The 19,848-nt window shown below is 41.5% G+C and overlaps 1 protein-coding gene across 1 annotated transcript; it reads left to right on the forward strand.

Annotated features, from left to right (window-relative positions):
* Positions 1 to 470: 470 nt before the first annotated feature.
* Positions 471 to 18,682, forward strand: LOC101610471 (JNK1/MAPK8 associated membrane protein). Its single transcript, XM_045154420.1, has 7 exons — positions 471 to 950; positions 2,906 to 2,997; positions 3,658 to 3,812; positions 7,668 to 7,874; positions 11,382 to 11,563; positions 15,852 to 15,928; positions 17,937 to 18,682. The coding sequence occupies exons 1-7, from the start codon at positions 947 to 949 to the stop codon at positions 18,153 to 18,155; spliced, it is 936 nt and encodes a 311-aa protein (XP_045010355.1). The 5' UTR covers positions 471 to 946; the 3' UTR covers positions 18,156 to 18,682.
* Positions 18,683 to 19,848: the final 1,166 nt, after the last annotated feature.

Consider the following 19,848-nt stretch of genomic DNA (forward strand, 5'->3'; position numbering starts at 1 on the left):
CTGAGAGCTTGTCCTAGGAGTGGGGCGGGGCCTGAGAGCTTGGCCGGGGCGGGGGCGGGGCCTGAAAGCTTTGCGTGGAAGCTGGGGCGGGGCCTGGGAGCGGGGGCGGGGCCTGGAAACTGGGCCTAGGAGCGGGGGCGGGGCCGGGGCCTGGGAGCTTGGCTAGGAGTGGGGGCGGGGCCTGGGAGCTTGGGCTAGGAGTGGGGGCGGGGCCTGCGAGCTTGGCTTGGAGTGGGGGCGGGGCCAGGAGCTTGGGCTAGGAGTGGGGGCGGGGCCTGCGAGCTTGGCCTAGGAGCGGGGGCGGGGCCTGCGAGCTTGGCCTAGGAGCGTGGGCGAGGCCGGGAGCTTGGTCTCGGCGTGGGGGCGGGGCCTGGAGCCCTAGAACGGATGGGAGTGTTGGGGTGCTACTTAGTAGTCTAGCCTAGAGCCGGGGCGGAGCCTGGGAGCCTAGCGGGCGGGGTGTGGGCCTGGCTGGCCTAGTTAGGAAGTGGGGCCGGGGTCCACAGCCTGGCCTTGGAAGCAGGTGCGGGGCCTTGGAGTCTAGCCTTGGAAACGGGGGCGGTGATTTGGAGGCCAGCCTAAGATGCGGGGCGGTGCCTGGGAATCTAAATCAGGACGCGGGGGTGGGGCTTTGAACCTAGACCTGGAATTGGCCCGGAGCCTCGAAGCCTAGGTCAGGACGTCGGGAAGGCTCCTCGGAACCTAAGCGGTGCCGAAAGTCTGAGCTGCCTTCAAACTTAGACGAGGTAGCGGGAGGCTGCTCTTCGAAACTAGACCTGGAGGGGACCGAGCCTTCAGGCCTACACGCAGCGGAGGCGGGGCTTCCGAGGCGTTGCCCGGGTGACCGGGAGGCGGAGCAGCCGGGTCCTCCGTGGCCCGGATGTCCGGACGCAGCGGTCGGATGTTCTGATCCCAAAGCTTCTCCCCGGGAAGCCTGGAGCAGCCAATGGGTAAGTGGTCTCGAAGGATCTGGGGAGAGTCTGTCTCAGTCCAGCTCCTTTTCTACGCGCGGGCCGCCTCCTCCCGGGCTTGCGGTGGTCGCTTCCGCCGGGGCGCAGCCTTTGTCGTGCGGGTCGAGATACCCCTTTGTTCCATGCGCAGGAAATGCACCCGGGCCGGTTGAGTTTAAGATTTAAAAGCGCGGGTGTTCCTGCGGGAGAACCGTGAAGGAAGCAGCCGCTAACTGCTGCATAGCGTCTTGTCTATGCAACCTCAAATGTGCATTGCGCGGGCACGATGTGGCAAGACTGGTGCAAGGGGAAAAAAGTCAACCTTTTAGCCATAGTTCACTAAAGGAAATAGAAGGTGATTGTAGCAGATCCTTGGAGCTAGGGGTTTTGTTTGGTAGGCAGTGGATGACCATGGCTTTGAGTTTATCCTCATTTTCAGGCCTTGGCTTTGAGATCTTTTAGATAATTGACACTCAAATGCAATTATTCAACATTTGCTAGATGCAAAGCCCCTGGAGAAGGTGCTTCTCAAAACAAAAATCGGAGAAAAAGTCAGGTTTTTTTTTCAAGTATATGGTAAAAATGAAAATGTTAAATGCGACATTTTTTAAAATCATATTTATTTATTTATTTATTTATTTATTTATTTATTTGAAAGTGACAGAGAGAGAAAGAGGCAGATAGAGACAGAGAGAGAATGGGCGCGCCAGGGCCTCCAGCCACTGCAAACGAACTCCAGACGCGTGCGCCCCCTTGTGCATCTGGCTAACGTGGGTCCTGGGGAATCGAGCCTGAACCAGGGTCCTTAGGCTTCACAGGCAAGCGCCTAACCGCTAAGCCACCTCTCCAGCCCTAAACGCGACATTTTTAAACAGAGCTTTTTATTTTTTTCTCGGCAGTGAGGAGAAAGTAATCAAGTCTGCCGTAATTTGGAAGGAGAAAAGGCCTTGCAGACCAGGCAGTCTCTTGATAGTGAATTCATGAAAACCTTAGGAAATGATTGTTCCAGAATCATGGATAATTTTACACATTTCACATGTGGCCACAGTTGTTTTGGATGGCAGGTTCTGAGAGTGTTGAGATTCTCATATTTCTCTGGACCAGCAGAACATGACACTAGACACATGGTTATTGAACAAGTGACCCAGTAAAGTGAATTAGATGTCACTGATGAGGGCTGGAGAGATGGCTCACCCATTAAGGCACTTGCCTATGAAGCCTAAGGACCCATGTTTGACTCTCCAGATTCCACATAAGCCAGATGCACAAAGGTTTTGCAAATGCAAGGTTACACCTGCCCACTAGGTGGCACAAGCATCTGGAATTCGATTTTAGTGGCTGAAGCCCTGGGGTGCCACTTCTTTCTCAACCCCTCCTTCCCTCCCACCCCCCTCAAAATAAATAAATAATAAGTCACTGATGAAAAGACTCTCCAGTAATTTCTTCTTGTGTAGAAGGTCCTCAGAACTTTTTGTAAAGAGCTGTTTTTTATTTTCCTCAAGCCTTTAAAGAATGGATTCGATTGTGTGTGTGCACATATGCGGTGTATGCTCATGTTTGCAAACATGTGCCTGATGTCCTGACTGGACAAAGGGAAAGTGGTAACCCTCTATCAGCAATCTAATTAAATTGCTTTTGAACTTTGTAATCAGTGAAATTTAAACATCCACTTAAAGGGAGTGGCTTTCTAGGACCACTGGAAAGATTGAGTTAGGCTCTGAATCCTGGGGCTGTGTGTATTCACAAGGCACAATTTGATCAGCAAAATTCTAACATAACATTCTGCAGATCAAAGTGGAAAGGGGAAAATTAAAACTAAATGCATCAAGACTTACATATCATTTTAAAAGTTGAAATGGGGTTGTACTATTTCTAGCAAGTGCTTCAACTATTGCTACATTATTTTGTTTTATAATCACAAAGATGTTACCATACTGGCATTTGTTTTTAAAAAGCTGTCGATATTCAACCAGCATGCCTTGGACTTTATTGTGGGAAGACTCTATTATTTAAAAATGGCTCAACTGAAATATATGGAGAATGTGGGGTAAGTCTATGTTTACATTATTTCACAAACTTTTTTTCTTAACTATAGTCATTAATTTATGAATATGCAGCTATTAATACAGGCATCATTTGTATTGTCATGTTGATACCTGTTATATCTTTAACAGTCAGTTAAAGATTTTAAAATGTTTCATAATTTTGCAGTAAGTTCTAATTATTCTTAATGATTTTGTACAGTAAAGTTAGTAAAGTAAGTTAACATTACAACTACAGAACATTTTTTGTCATCATTTTAATATGATGTTACTAGGTTTTCATTAAAGACTAGCTTATTTTAGTAACTAAATAAAAGGAATCCTTAATGAGCATTTTGCAGATATAGCACATATAAAGGAATTTTTTGTAGGTTGTTTTTAGTTCTACTCCTGCTTTTTAAATCTTTTTGTTTGTTTGTTTGTTTTTGGTTTGGTTTTTAAGGTAGGGTCTCACACTAACCCAGACTGACCTGGAATTCTCTATGTAGTCCCAGGCTGGTCTCAAACTCTCTGTGATCCTGCTTTTTTAATCTCTAGGATGGATGGATATATATATGGAGAGAAACAAGAATGAGATATAGAATGATTTTTGGGGCAGGGGGAGTGTTAGTATTTGCAAAAAGTACCTGTGTATAAAATAGTGCCTTGTCTTTTGTATGTTGTAGGTATGCCCACGAGGACAGAGGACAAATGCCCAGAAATACTGCCAGCCTTGCACGGGGTCTCCAGAACTCTACGATTGGCTCTATCTTGGGTTTATGGCCATGCTTCCTCTTGTCCTACACTGGTTCTTCATTGAATGGTACTCAGGGAAGAAGAGGTTAGCACATCCCATGAGCGGGTCTGGATAGACTGATGCTAGAATGATTGTCACCATTTGGAGCTGAGATTAAACATACCAGGCGTGGTCTTCTGCTAACATATACCTGCAGTCCAGTTACCATTTCAAATACTAATTATATACAGTCTGTTTCAAAAGTGATAAACCGATTTTTCTTCCTATTTTGATTATTTTTTACTGTGACAAGAAAACAGTGATAGGGCATGTCTTAGTAGTTATTAAGGGCATATGCTTTAGTTTACACTAAATGATCATGAAAGGAAAAAATTTCAAGTTCTTTATGGTAATTTTTATTGAATTTTCTACAAAACTGGTTATTATTACAAGTTATTGTTTTAGAACAAATACTTTGTAACTTAATGCTAGTTGTGTAATTTTGAGAATTTACAATAATGCATGAAGCCAGTACATTTGACCACTGTGTTTGGAAAGTCAGAGGAGGAGATAAAATAACTGACATGTCTTCTAGTCATAATCTTGTGGAGAAGACAGATATATTCATGGTGATAATATAAATCAATCTTGTAGTGAGTTGCTAACAAAATACCCTGGAGTCACAAAGAATGGAATGATAATATTTGATGCTTGATGGGATCTGAAAGACTTAAAGAAAGCCAAAAACATTTTATTTATTTATTTTTTTTTTAATTTTTTTTGTTTATTTTTATTTATTTATTTGAAAGTGACAGAGAAAGAGGCAGAAAGAGAGAGAGAGAAAGAATGGGCGTGCCAGGGCCTCCAGCCATTGCAAACGAACTCCAGACACATGCCCCCTTGTGCATCTGGCTAATGTGGGTCCTGGGGAATTGAGCCTCAAATCGGGATCCTTAGGCTTCACAGGCAAGTGCTTAACCACTAAGCCATCTCTCCAGCCCAACCCAAAAAACATTTTAGATAGAAGAAAATCACTGAACAGTGGCATGGATGCGTGGAGGATATGATCTGAAGTGTTCAAAGTGTGGGTCACAAATGAAAGAAGGTAGGAATAAAGGAGAACAGGAAAGGTAGGTGGAGGCCAGAATGTGAAGGTTCAGATGAAGACTTGCCCTTCCTTCTTCTGGGAATGGGAAGTCAGATTCTTCCTTAGTATGCTTCAGCCACTGTAGTTTTCTTACAGTTTCTCTGCATTTCAGGACTTTTTCCTTTCCCTTTCTCCAAACTTTTCTTTTTTCTTTCTTTCTTTTTTTTTTTTTTTTTTTTTTGCTGCCTTAAGTTATGGAAGCAAAAAAGCCGAGTGTGATTAAGAAATGAGAGCTGGGCTGGAGAGATGGCTTAGCGGTTAAGCGCTTGCCTGTGAAGCCTAAGGACCCCGGTTCGAGGCTCGGTTCCCCAGGTCCCACGTTAGCCAGATGCACAAGGGGGCGCACGCATCTGGAGTTCGTTTGCAGAGGCTGGAAGCCCTGGCCCGCCCATTCTCTCTCTCTCCCTCTATCTGTCTTTCTCTCTGTGTCTGTCGCTCTCAAATAAATTAAAAAAAAATTTAAAAAAAATAATAATAAAAATAAAAAAAATAAAAAAAAAAAAAAAGATAGCTCAGTGGTTGAGATGCTTTCCTACAAAACCTAATCACTAGAGTTTGATTCCCCACTACCACAAAAGCTAGATGCACAAAGTGGCGCATGCCACTTTAGAATCTGCTTTTAGTTTACAAAATTCACTTGTACTGCAAATGAAGTGAAACGACATTACAAACAATAAGCTTGGAAGTTTGACTCAGATTATAAACTCTATTCTTTTAATGACTTTTATTTCTTTGAGAGAGAGAATGGACATGGCAGGGCCTCCAGCCACTGCAAATGAACTCCAGATGCATGTGCCATCTTCTGCATCTGGCTTTATGTAGGTCCTGGGGAATCGAACCTGGGTCCTTAGGCTTCGTGGTTCAGTGCCTTAACCCCTAACCACCTCCCCAGCCCCTCAACATATAAACTGTATAAGGAACCTAAAGAACAGATTATATACTAGCAAAATATAAATACTTCTATATTTGTGCAGTCAGTGTTTTCATCTATGTGAAATGATCTGAGGGTCCTACTTAAAACAATGTGAACTTATTAGGACTTCCAAGTAACCCTCCTAAAATAACTGAGATCAAGAAAATGCTATTCAAGAAATAGCTAGTCTCACCAGGGCTGGGGCTATCTTTGAGTACTCTTTCATTCAGAAAAAAACAACAAACCTACCCTGAGAGACAGTCTAGGGTCACTCTGCCAAGGTAGGTAGTGGATATGAGCTACTCTAAATACCTTAGCCTAGGTAATAAGTTAATGTTTTGAGATAGCCTCTCACTTGTATCTAAGGTGAGCCTGAAACTCTTGTAGCTTAAGCTGGCTTCAAACTTGTGGCAATCCTTCTGTCTTAGCACTGGGATTCAAGCTGCCACACTCTGCTAACATAGGCAACAAAACACAGAAATACATTGCTTATAGCTCTGGAGGCCAGATCAGACTACGAGCAGATTCAGTGTCTACAGAGGGCTTGTTGTACCCTCACCCAGCAGAAGGGAGGAGCAGGATCCTTTAGTCCTCTTTTAGAAGGGACCACCCTGCTCCTGAGGACTGCACTCTGGTGACCTAACTCCCTTCTGAAGCCCATAGCCCAGTACTCGTACACTGGAGGTTAGGTTTCAGCAGACGACTTGTGGGGAAACACAAGATACTCAGACCACAGCAGCCCGGTTGTCTGAGGCCAGTTGCCAACAGCAGCACTGCTACCTAGGCACTCCATGATTGGGATGGATGGTCCAGGCTAGGTCTAGACCTTCAGACAGGAGATGCCCAAGCTAGTGATGACCTAGTTTAGGCCTAGGAGACACTTGCTTTTAAAGATCTCATAGTGACCTTGTGACTACTAAGTAGTCAGCGCTATAAGTTATTGGCAAATACAAAGAAACTATGTTTGTGCTCTCAAAGAACTACAGAGCATTGACTTTCAGCTATAAGAATATAACTACTATATAGATTTTATACATAAATGCTTAAAAAAACAAAGGACATAGCAACTAAGCTGTCAGTCAATAAGAGGAGAAACAAACAGATTTAGTAAATAGCAAAAGAGGAATGTCTAGAAACAACTTAATTTTTGCCAAAGTTTAAAAAATAGTAGTTAGCATTTTAGACAGTTAAAGGTAAAATTACTGTGTTAGAAAGATATATGTCATAGTAGTTAGAACTTTAAACAGTTAAAGGTAAAATTAGTGTGTTAGAAAAGATGTATGTCAAGTTGTAAGAGAAGCAGCTCCCTGAGGAAGGGAGGTAGAAACTATGAAACAGCTGGAGATGCGGAGCACGGAGTAGGATGCATGGTCAGGCCACCTGCTGGCACCAGACATTCGCTCCTGAGATCCGCACTCCCCCACCATAGGACGTGCTGAGCTCCAGTGTATAGCTGTATAGTCCCGGCTGTCCTCGAACTTGTGGCAGTCCTTCTGCCTCACTTCCTAAGTACTGGGATTACAGGTAAATGCCACTACACGTGACTTTTTATATTAAGATAATTTAAAGTGATGCATAGATAACTAAGAAAACTTAATAGCATTTTAGCAACATAATAAAGATAAAACACAGTTCTCTAATTTCTGCCCTTCTGTTAGATCTTGTAGTAATACTGATGGTAGTTCTCGGAGTGCTTTCCCTTCTTAGAAGATAAGGCTGCATTCTTCTCAAGTCATTTTCACATATGCTTGACTTTTCTGGTCTACTTAGAAGATTTGTTCCAGGAGCTTTCAGAATTTTAAATTAAAAGTTCAGAATTCACATGTTGAAGCAAGTACATTGTTGAAGGCGCTTAGCATTGACATTTCCTGGACTCCCTCACGCCGCCCCATCTCTTCAGTTCCAGCGCCCTGTTCCAGCACATCACCGCGCTCTTTGAATGCACTGTGGCAGCTATCATCACCTTGCTGGTGAGCGATCCAGTTGGCGTCCTTTATATTCGTTCTTGCCGAGTCCTGATGCTTTCTGACTGGTACACGATGCTTTACAACCCGAGTCCAGATTACATTACCACAGTGCACTGTACTCATGAAGCTGTCTACCCGCTGTAAGTACTTATTCATACCTAAAGTCCCTGAGAAAGAAACTGAGGATTGCTGTAGATTACATCCATTTCAGCAGATTAAGCATTGTAAGGTTTTCTGTACTAGATATCCTAGGCTGCCTCAAACTCATCCTCCCGTCTCTGCCTCCTGAATTGCGTGTTGTTGGGGATCAAACCCAACACCTCAGGCGTGCTAGGTAAGGGCTCTATTGCTAAGGTATAATTCCAGCCCACTACATCTTAGTCACAGAAGGGAAAGTTTTTTTTTGTTTTTGTTTTATTTGTGTGTGTGTGTATGGAAATAATGTAAACACTTAAGAATAGGATTTTAGATTTTTAAAGAGAACGTTACAAGGTAAGCCTTATTTGATACGTAGTAGAGACACAATATCTGATGTACATGAAAGAGCATGGGCTTTGGAGACCAAAATTGCTTGTGTTTAATTCTGGGTCTACCAGGTATGTGAATATGGACATGCTGACACCCTCTTGTAACTTGGGTTGTCTTGGTAAAATGCGAATGATGATACCTTATATAAAGTACTGTGAGGAGGAAATAATAAACCGCAAATGCAGACACCACGTGTGCTGTCTCACATAGAGGAGGCACTCCAGCATTATTATTAGAATGCTTCTGTTAATGTTCTTTTTTGTGTGCTTTTCCAAATGAATGTTTTCTTAATATTTTATTTAATTTAATTTATTTATTTATTAGAGAGAGGGAGCAGAAGAGGGAGATGGAGAGAATGGGTGCGCCAGGTCCTCTAACCAATGAAACAGTTAAATGCCTTAACTGTTAAGCCATCTCTCCAGCCCAAAATATGTTTTAAAAATAGCAAATTCAGGGCTGGAGAAATGGCTTAGAGGTTAAGTTGCTTGCCTTCGAAGTCTAAGGACCCTGGTTTGATTTTCTAGATCCCACATAAGCCAGATGCATATGGTGGCACATGCGTCTGGAGTTTGTTTGCACTGGATGGGGTCCCTGGCACGCCCATTCTCACTTTCTGTCCCTCTCTCTATCTCTAATAAATAAAGATAAAATCTTTAAAAAAATAGCAAAATATAAACTTCTGTTTATATGATACCATACTCTTGGTTCATTTTTATTTTTCTTGACAAAAGTTGTTACTTCATTTTCATCATTGTAGCAAGTTTCCATTACCTAATGTTCTCAATGAGATTAATCTTTTTTGATCAAATTATTTTTTTAATATTTAAAAAATACTTTTACTTATTTATGAGAGAGAGAGAGACAGAATATAGTAAATTGTCAAAAACATGCATACATATGAAAGGTGATTTTCAAAAAAACAAAATCCAGGGCTGGAGAGATGGCTTAGTGGTTAAGTTGCTTGCCTGCAAAGTCAAAGGACTTAGCGTCAGTTCCCCAGGACCCCCATAAACCAGATGTACAAGGTGGTGTATGTGTTTGGAATTTGTTTGTGGCTGCTGAAGGCCCTGGTGCACCCATTCTCTCCCTCCCCCCCCTTCTCTCTCTCTCTCTCTCTGCCTTTTTCTCTCTCTCTCTTTCTTAAATGAAATAAAGTAAAATTTATAGAAAACAAAATCCAGCTGTAGACAAATGAAAAATTATCTACTTCCAACCTTTAAGTTCCTCAGATGATTTATTTCATATACACATATAATTACATAAAGCGGACAAATCATGTCATCTGTTGATTTAGGGATCCATAGAATTATAACCCAGTTTTAAGTAATCTCTTGTCCTATGCTGTCCTGAGGACTTTCAGAATTTAACCTGGTTCTATTTAGAAAATTTAAGAACTAAATTAGATAATGTACTTAAACAGGTACATAGATACCTTATTTAAAATAAGTTGAGGCTCATTTTCAGCTAGTCATATTAATGGACTTATTGTAGAAATGCCAGATTATAGAGAGATGACAAGTTGATGCCCTGAGTCCTCATTCTATACTCATAACAGCGACTTCTAATTTTAAACTCTGTTATCCTTTAAAACTCTAGTGGTGATAAATATATCAACTTGAATTGAAGAATTTTGTTAATTCAGTATAGACACAAATGAACATCCTTATAGAGTACTGTGATTAAAAAATCCTGGCATACCAACTATGTTAACTAGAAAGTTAAGGTTATCTGGTTGCAGGCTATTACTTGAGAGACTCAGCTTGCTTTATGCTGTGCAAACTAAGTATGTACTGTAAAATGTTCTAGGATAATTGAAGTTCTGTCTTACTGGTCTCTTGTCCTGTTGTGCTGTTATAGGTAAATTCCATGTGAAGTTACTATAGGCAAGTAATAATCTAGTAAACAAAACCCCCCAAGCGAGCTGGAAAAACAGTCGTGTATGTAAAAGCATTTTGTGTGTGTGGGGGGGGGGGAAGACATCTCATAGCCCAGGCTGGCTGTCAAACTTGTCGTGTTACTGAAGCTGGCCTTGAATTCATCCTCCTGTCTCCACCTCCCCAGTGTTGGGATTACAGGCATGTGCCACCACACCTGGCTTAAAAGCTTTCTTGGTTAAATTTAATTAGTTTGGTATGACTAAGTTTTAAAAATATGTAAAACTCAAATCAGCGCTCTAGTTTTCAAACTACTTACCTCAATTATTAAAACTATCAGTTGGGCATGGTAGCACATGCCTTTAATTTCAGCACTTGGGAGGCTGAGGTAGGAGGATCACTTTGAGTTGGAGGCCAGCCTGGGCGACAGAGTGAGTTATGGGTCAGCCTGGGTTAGAGTGACACCCTACCTTAAAACAGAAGTATTTGCATCTTATTTCCATTGAACTTTAAAAAATGTATTTTATTTATTTATATGAGAGAGAGAAAGAGATAGAAGGAGAGAGAGAGAGAGAGAGAGAAATAGAGAGAGAGAAATAATGGGTGTACCAGAACCTCTGGCCACTGCTTAAAAACTCACGAATGCAGGTGCCACCTTGTGTATCTGGCTTTACATGGGTACTGGGGAATCAAACCTGGGTTCTTTGGCTTTGCTGGCAAGCGCATTAACTGCTAAGCCATCTTTCCAGTCCCTGAACTTTCAACGACTTATTTTGTAATTGACACATGAAATAGTACAGATTAGTGAGGAGCCTGGTGTACTTATATACACTGTATGTTGCCTAACTACAATTTTAATAGCTGCATGTGATACAGCCATTGCATTAACTGAGATGTAAATGTCAAGTATCTTTATTCCTAAGTTTTATTTACATTGTAATTAATACATAAAACCTCCATGCATAAAGTTATTGTTTTATTCCTTATTGTTTCCTTTTGATAAATTTCAGCAAGTAAAACTATAAGTAAGTATTTTTGGGATTTTTTGACACATCCTTTCAGAGTGCCAGAATAGGAACCAGTGTACAGTGGCCAGCAAAGTGAGTCTGGCCTGCCTTTCACCAATCTGCGTATTTACCGGGGAGACTAAATATAGGTTTAAGTTGTTTTAAGGGTCTTTGGTTTAAGAGCATCAAGGATAAAGGCTTTCACCATGCTGGTATTACAGACTGTTTTATCCCACAGGTACACTATCGTGTTTATCTACTATGCCTTCTGCTTGGTCCTTATGATGTTGTTGCGCCCCCTGCTGGTCAAGAAGATCGCGTGCGGCCTGGGGAAGTCTGACCGCTTCAAAAGTATTTATGCAGCACTTTACTTCTTCCCGATTTTAACCGTACTGCAGGCAGTTGGTGGAGGCCTGTTATGTAAGTTTGATGAATGAAAATAATAATGAGCTATATTTGTTATTATTTATAATATACAATGTTTCCTTGAAGCTTCTTTAAAATGATTTTTTAATCATTGAAAATAAGTGTTAGTATATATTTTTGCTAAAACAGTCAGTCTTATAAAAACAGAATAGAATAGAATTTCTCAACAAATTAATGGCAGTTAATCAAAACTGATTGCTGTTAAGAGAATACTTGCAATTTAAGTTTATAACAAAAATAAAAGATTTTTAAACCCTTAGCATATAATAAAAAATTAAAGTGTTTTTTGCTTATTATAGATGGAAATTGAAGTTAATGATATATATTGTTTACTATAAAGTTAGGTCTTTTAAATTTATTTTTAATTTTTATGAGCAAGAGAGAGAGAATTGGCACACCAGGGTCCCCAGCCACTACAAGTAAACTCCAGATGTGTGTACCATCTTATACACATGTACAACTTTGTGTGCTTGCTCACCTTGTGTGTCTGGCTTATGTGGGATCTGGAGAGTTGAACCTGGGTCCTTAGGCTTCATGGACAAGCACTCTAAATGCTAAGCCATCTCTCCAGCCCCGGTCTTATTTTTTTATATGCAGCAAAAACTTCAATTTATTTTTTAAGATAACCATTCAGTCAGCAACTATTTAGATTAAATTGTGCCTCATGAATAAGAAGAAGGTCATTGTTCAAGGCCCAAGCATACTGCTAGATTAGGTAGAGAACTGTTAGCCAGGGAAACCTAGCGTGAGATTTTGACTAGGCGACAGTTTCTACAGATGTTGGATGCTCTTTGTAAGGCACCTTCCAGAGAGCAGATGGGGAACCTTCTAACCTAAAGGAACAGGCAGGTCTGAGTAACCGTACAGCTTGGTATTGACCTTGGCTCAAGGTAAGGGTGGAGTGAAAGCAAGGCCCAAGGAAGACAGTGGAGGCTTGGCAGGGTCTGTCATCCTTTGCAATCAAGCTCACACGTTAGCTGTTTGATTTGGCTGCATGGTGTCTGTGTGGCTTGTATGGCTTCCCCTGATCCTGCCTATTCCACTTGAGTATTTACTTCCCTGTTGAAGCCTGTGCCCCGGTCTGTTGAAGCCTGTGCCCCCGGTCTGTTGAAGCCTGTGCCCCCGTTCTGTTGAAGCCTGTGCCCCCGTTCTGTTGAAGCCTGTGCCCCCGTTCTGTTGAAGCCTGTGCCCCCGTTCTGTTGAAGCCTGTGCCCCCATTCTGTTGAAGCCTGTACCCCCAGTCTGTTGAAGCCTGTGCCCCAGTCTGTTGAAGCCTGTGCCCCGGTCTGTTGGTGCCAATTGTGTAGAAGCTTTTAGCTAGGAAGGGAAAAGTGGTGAAAGCTGCGCAGTCAGCCCAAGGAGATGGCCAGACAAAGTGCTTCTTACACCATAGCTGCCTAAGAAAATGCCTTTTTCCAAATGTTTGGTTAACGAGTCTTTACTCTAGCAGTTTGAATTCATTCGCACTAAGTACAGACTCTTGCAGTCCACTAAGATTAATCACAGAAGTGTGTACTAGTTCAGTTTTACAATTTAGCAAAAACAGAGGATATAAAATATATGAGCAAAATGCATCATTGGGAAGCTTCTGGGCTATCAATATAGAAATTGTAAGAAAATGATAATGTCTTTGTTGCAGTCAGGTTCAGCATTGCTGGTAGAAATCACCCAACCAAGAGCAGCTTCTGGAAAAAAAGAGGTTTATTTTGGCTTACAGGCTCAAGAGGAAGCTCCATGATGGCAGGGGAGAAAGATGGCATGAGCAGAGGGTGGACATCACCCTCTGGCCAACATAAGGTGGATCATAGCAATAGGAGGGTGTGCCAAAACTGCCATGGGGAAACTGGCTGTAACACCCATAAGCCTCCCCCAACAATACACTCCCTCCAGGAGGCATTAATTCCCAAATCTCTATCAGCTTGGACACCAGAATCAAACCACCACATTCTGCCCCTGGCCCCCATAAACTGATAACCATACATGATATAACATGCAATGGATTCAGTTCAACTTTAAAAGTCCCCATAGTTTTTATCAATTCCAATGATATTCATACATCCCCATAGTCCAAGATCTTTTAACTGTGCCAGCTGGGTCTACAATGGTCTCACCAGGGAATGGTCTCAGAGTATCCCTTCCTTCAGGTCCAACTGGAGTTTCTGCTCTGTGCACCGACTTGGATGAAGAGGCAATCTGAAGTTTGTGACTTGGAGAAATGAGCCATAATACCAAAAAAAAAAAAAAACAAAAAAAAACCATAATGGCACAGAATAAACATTCATACTGCAGAAGATGGCATTGGGCATAGTAGAGAAACATTCAGCCAACACAAGACTTAAAACAACCAGGATAAGCATCAAACTCTGTAGCTTCAAGACCAACAACTCTAGCCAGTGACAAATCTCCAAGTCTGATAACTCTAACCAGCAACAAGTCTCTGGAGTTCCAATTCCGCCCCTCCCGCTAGGCTACTCACAGTCCTGGAAAACTTCATTGGGACCAGCACCTTTCCTTAGCAGCCGTCTCGTGGTCCTGGCATCTTCACTGGGTCTCCGCTGCATTCCATGGGCTCCATGCAGGCATTCAGCAAACCTGCTTCACACTGCCCATGGCCATTTCCAAAACAAAAGACCATGTTGCAAACTCAATGATCCTCTTTCTAGCATTTCTTGTACTTTACAATACTAGGTAGATTGCCAATTTGTTAATCCTGGGGAGAATAAAGTAGACCTCGAAGAACAGGATACTCCTTGAACACTCAGGCCCCTTCAAAAGAGTCTACATTCTTCCTGTTGCCCCAGTGCAGGTCAGCTGGCCCAATCTGAAAGGTTGTAATCTCTCATACAGTTTGCAGGTGAATGGGCAGCAATTTAGGCCCAAATATTTCATTTTCTCTCTGCCATATCCCTCTGCTCACACCAGTCCATTTCTATGCAAAGCAACTCTGCACAATTCTCAGGACACAGGCATAATAGCAAGCTTCCACACAAACTGCTAGCCCAGTCCAAGCAAAGCTCTTCCTCACCCTCATCAGCCAAACCTCACAGTCCATAGTTCTTACTGCATTCAGGTCTTTCAGCTCTGACAGAATAGTCCATCAAGCTGTACTTACAGCACAGCAAGGCATCTCTTAAGCCAAGGTTTCAAACCCTTCCACATTCCTCTTGAAAATCAGCCCCAAAAGGCCAAAGCCACACAGGTCAGGGGTCTAGCAGCAAATGACACCACTCCTCAGTACCACTTTACTGTTGCAGTCAGGTTCAGCATTGCTGGTAGAAATCACCCAACCAAGAGCAGCTTCTGGGAAAAGGAGGTTTATTTTGGCTTATAGGCTCGAGGGGAAGCTCCATGATGGCAGGGGAAAACAATGGTGTGAGCAGAGGGTGGACATCACCCCATGGCCAACATAAGGTAGACCATAGCAACAGGAGAGTGTGCCAAACACTGGCATGCAGAAACTGGCTCTAACACCCATAAGCCTCCCCCAACAATACACTGCCTCCAGGAGACGTAATTCCCAAATATCTATCAGCTGGGAACCTGGCATTCAGAACACCTAAGCTTATGGATGACACCTGAATCAAACCACCATCTTCAAGGAAAAACAAATTTTTTTTTGCTTAAGGTATTATTACTACTCTATATTTGAAGTAGAAATTTCCAGAATTTTGATGGGAAAAATTCTTAAAGCTATTAATCCTTTGAGGCTTGTTGGTAAATGAACTTTTCTAAGGATAGCTAAAGTTAAGTTACTCTTATGGGTACCTTTTCTCAATCAGGGTTTACCTTTCTGGACCACAAAACACAAAAAAACCAAGTAACTGTTTTCTTAGTTGTTCTAAGTACATGCCTAACCACTAATACCATTGTAGGTACACAGGAGAGAAGTTAATTCCTTAGTGAATACTTCAGGGAGGGCTCCTTTAAGCTATATCTAGAATGGAGTTTTACATTTTAAGTGTTTGGGAAAAAATTCTGATAACATGCTTATTATTGTGTGAAAATTATCAGAAATTCAACTTTTACTGATAAGATTTTATGGAATAGAAGCTTGCCTGATCATGTACATATTCTCACTGGGTAGATGAGACTGCGATGATTTGGCCTGGAGGGCCTGTGTTCTTCTCCAGAGAGAGTTTGTTGCCCTGTCTTAGCATGATGGGACTCAACTCCCATAGAACTGGTTAGAAAAGATTTGACCCCAGGGAAAATTCTACTGTGGGACTTTTTTGAAGGTGTAATACATTAATTCCAAATGTAATGTATCAACGATGTTTTTCAGATTATGCCTTCCCATACATTATTTTAGTGTTATCTTTGGTTACGCTGGCTGTATACATGTCTGCTTCTGAAATAGAGGTAAGAAATCTGTTTTCTTTTGTTAAAGTTTTGGTTTTTTTTTTTTTTTTTGATAAATTTGACAAATGAATAGAAAAGTGCATCTGATGTGATAAAGTACAATTGATTATTTAGTGCTTCTTGGCCAATTGATGTCACTTGTCAGCGATGTTTGTGGTATGTTGTGTGTGTGCCTCAGCATGTATTTCTTAGTGAAGCAGCGAAAGTAGTCCAGCTTCACCCAACGTGCTGAAGAGTCATGTCACATTACTTACCCATTAGCAAGCACGCAGTTGTTGACATGCTGAAGCATACTGAGAGTATTTTGAGAGAAACAGAGATATATTTTGCTCTACATAAAATAATAGTGAACTTCATTTTACAATTGTAACCTTAACAGTCTTCTATAATTGTGTATTCTGTGTCGTTCTGTAGTTTGTCCTGCTTTATCTGCCTGCTCATGGACATCTACCTTGCCATGTAGCAGCCCTCGTATTTTTGTGGTTTAGTCTTGCGTTCCTGGTTTGACTCTGTTCTTTTTCTCTTGCTTTCCCCTTTCTTGCCACTGCCTTCCTAGAGTGTCAACTGGGAGACTGCTGAATGCGGAACTGTTTAGTTGCTTATAATTTAGTATACTTATTTCATATAATCCAATATTATATTATGTCTTTATTTTCAGAATATTTTTAGCCAAGAGTATATTTTGATTTCCTGGTAGGTCAACAGGATAAAATAGAATATCATATTATCACATTTTATTTTTTTTTAATATTTTTATTTATTTAGAGAGAGAGAGAAGGAGAAAGGCAGAGAGTGCGAGAGTATAGGCACATCAGGACCCCTGGCTGCTGCAGATGAGCTCCAGATACATGCTCCACTTCATGTATCTGGCTTTAGTTGGGTACTGGGGAATTGAACCTGGGCCAGGAACCTTTGCAAGCAAGTCCCTTTAACCACTGAGCCATCTCCCCAGCTCACATTCTTATTTATTTAATTTTAATGAAATTTAATTATTTTACAGAGAGAGAAAAAGAGGCAGATAGAGAGAGAGAATGGAGTGTCAGGGCCTCTAGACACTGCAAATGAACTTCAGATGCATGTGCCACCATGTGCATCTGGCCTACATGGGCACTAGGAGTTGAACCTGGCTGGGACCCTAGCATTTGCAAGCAAGAGCCTTTAATGCTAAGCCATCTCTCCAGCCACACATTTTTATTTTTAATTAGAGAAGATAGGGCATGAATTTTGACACTTTTATCAACTGGGAAAAGATTTATGGGGAGGAATATTTGAATAAAGGGGATTTTCAACATTTTTTATTTGTTATACATAGTTAAGAATTGTATATGCATGCCTAAATTAGCTTGACATTTACTTGGTCTCTGCCCCCAAATCTTGCCTGTATAAATGGTTGATTTCTGGTAATCCAGCCAAGCCTCCCCACGGGAGGTCTTCTAGTCAGTAAGTCCATGAGTCACCCAGCGACAAGATAAAGTTGGGAAGTAGTCCATAGCAAATATAGTTGTGTGCTTATTAGCACACTTAGTTGTGCCTTTATATTAACTTGATCTCTCTGATTTCCCCATATCATTAAAGATCAAAAGAAAGCCAGAGTTGATAGTCATTTCTGCTGAGCAGCAGACTCTGGAAATGCTTGAGGCTAGGGGGGTGGTGACCTCTGTGCCCCACCCCCCAGACTCGAGTTAACAGTGGGCAGGACAGGAGGGCATAGATTGTGGAGTTCCTCTTCAGGTTCACATCTGTCGGAAGAAAGTAGCGTTCACTGGTGATGTGGGCACGGACTTAAGAAAGGGCTGCAGGCTTGGTGTTGACAGTGAGTGTGCTTATGGCCAAAGGAAGCCTCAGTTTCCTTGTGGAAAGTGGGGGCTAGTGTGGCGATGCCTAAGTCCCTGGCTTTAGCATTCTGATGCCCAGGTTATGACCGTGTGAACACAAGCCATCTAGCTGATTTGCCTTGATAATCTACATTTCTCCCCCCCCCTCCCTTTTTTCTTTTATAAAATTACAGAGCTGCTATGATCTTCTGGTCCGAAAGAAAAGACTTATTGTTCTCTTCAGCCACTGGTTACTTCACGCCTATGGAATCATCTCCATTTCCAGGATGGATAAACTTGAGCAAGATCTACCCCTCTTGGCTTTGGTACCTACACCCGCCCTTTTCTACTTGTTCACTGCAAAATTTACTGAACCGTCACGGATACTCTCAGAAGGAGCAAATGGACACTGAATATAAAATGCCACATAACCCCAGAAATATTCTTAATAAAAAAGTAAAGTTTTAAAATGTCTTAGTTCCATTCTGTCATACATGGGAATAAGACTGTCAGTATATTTTATGTTTGGGTTTTTTATGTGTTCACCTAACAGTCCTTATGGTTAGACATCATGGTATTGTGTTACACATGATAGTGTTATCTATTACACTTGAAGCCTCCGTGGACATTTCCGTTCTTTGGAACACAATCATGTTTCTGTGTACCTACCAATGCCATCTCCCATCTCTGTAAGAAGAACCAACAATCAAAACCTGAAATCCTTAGCAGTGATACAATTGTTCATGCCTGTTCCGTTTCCATTTGTTTTTCATTTATAAGGAATTATAAAGTCAAATGTACTTGTAACAGCAAATACGGAAATAAATGTTTTATCTATTTATTTTCACCAATACAGTATTTTAATATTATTACAAAAATAGAGCATAATTTATACAAGAGGCTTTCCATTTCTAGATAGTTTGGTTAAAGACATGTTCAAATTATTGTTCCTGTAAAGAAAACAATAAAAAAGTTTAATTATACAAAACTCATGTTCTGACATTTAATTTTTTTGGCCACATTGATTATGAAAAGTAATCTAAAATGGTAAGTATTAAAATTAGTGCCTCTCTTGTTTAATGAATAAATACATGTACTCCCATACACCCTTCCTTTCAAATCTGGATTTTGAAAAGGCATATATGCCATATCTTACTGGTCCTGAGACTTTATTTTTCATGTTGTGACATTTCTTTTTTAAAATATTTTATTTATTTATTTCAGATAGAGAAAGATAGAGAGAATGGGTATGCCAGGGCCTCCAGCCACTGCAGATGAACTCCAGATTCATGTGCCACTACCTTGTGCATCTGTTTTATGTGGGTCCTGGGGAATTGAACCTGGGTCCTTTGGCTTTGCAGGCAAGTGCCATAACCACTAAGCCATCCCTCCAGTCTGTGATGTTACTTAAGTAAGATGTGTCACAAATGACAGCTTCTTGGGTACAAGGAAATCCACAGTATGTGGACAGCTTCCCTGTGGCTAATTTTTGACAAGAATGCTGTGATGTCAATACTGTAAAGGCTTTGAGAGAAACTTTTTTCAGGGTAGTCTCACTCTAGCCCAGGATGACCTGGAATTCACTATTCAGTCTTAGGCTGGCCTAGAACTCAGTGATCCTTCCTACCTCTAGCTCCCAAGTGCTGGGATTAAAGGTGTGCACCACCACACCTTGCTAGAATCATGGTTTTTAATGCCTTCATAATTTGGCCATCTTTACGGGGTTGGGCACATGAGGCATATCTCAGACTTTGAGGACTTTTATCACCAGTTGCAAGCAGGGTATGAAAGCAGATACTCACATCTGTAGTTTTGTTGGTGCCATTTGAATTCTCAGCATTTGTGTCCTTAAGTTAGTCGTCTGTTAATGCGTTTCTCCTAGTACATCTGACTGCTGAGAAGCAAACCCTCTTGGCATAGTTGTGGTACAGGTTTTCTGCAGGAATAAAAATAAAATTTAAAAGTCTACTTGCATGTCAGGTAGGTGTGATGGTTACTGGTATCTGTTAAATCCAAAGTTGCAAGGAATCTCAGTGGGTAATGATGTCACCAGGCGTGTGAGGGGAGTGGCTTGTGTCTGATTGCCAGTACCATAGCCTCTGGTTC

This window comes from Jaculus jaculus, chromosome 7 (genome assembly GCF_020740685.1).
Source record: "Jaculus jaculus isolate mJacJac1 chromosome 7, mJacJac1.mat.Y.cur, whole genome shotgun sequence".
In the NCBI taxonomy this organism is placed as follows: Eukaryota; Metazoa; Chordata; class Mammalia; order Rodentia; family Dipodidae; genus Jaculus; species Jaculus jaculus.

Excerpts from the sequence above, each read along its gene's own strand:
- LOC101610471 (XM_045154420.1), top strand. Across the intron at positions 2,998-3,657 it reads AAATATATGGAGAATGTGGG|GTATGCCCACGAGGACAGAG; the intron begins GTAAGTCTATGT and ends TGTATGTTGTAG. Across the intron at positions 3,813-7,667 it reads TGGTACTCAGGGAAGAAGAG|TTCCAGCGCCCTGTTCCAGC; the intron begins GTTAGCACATCC and ends CCATCTCTTCAG.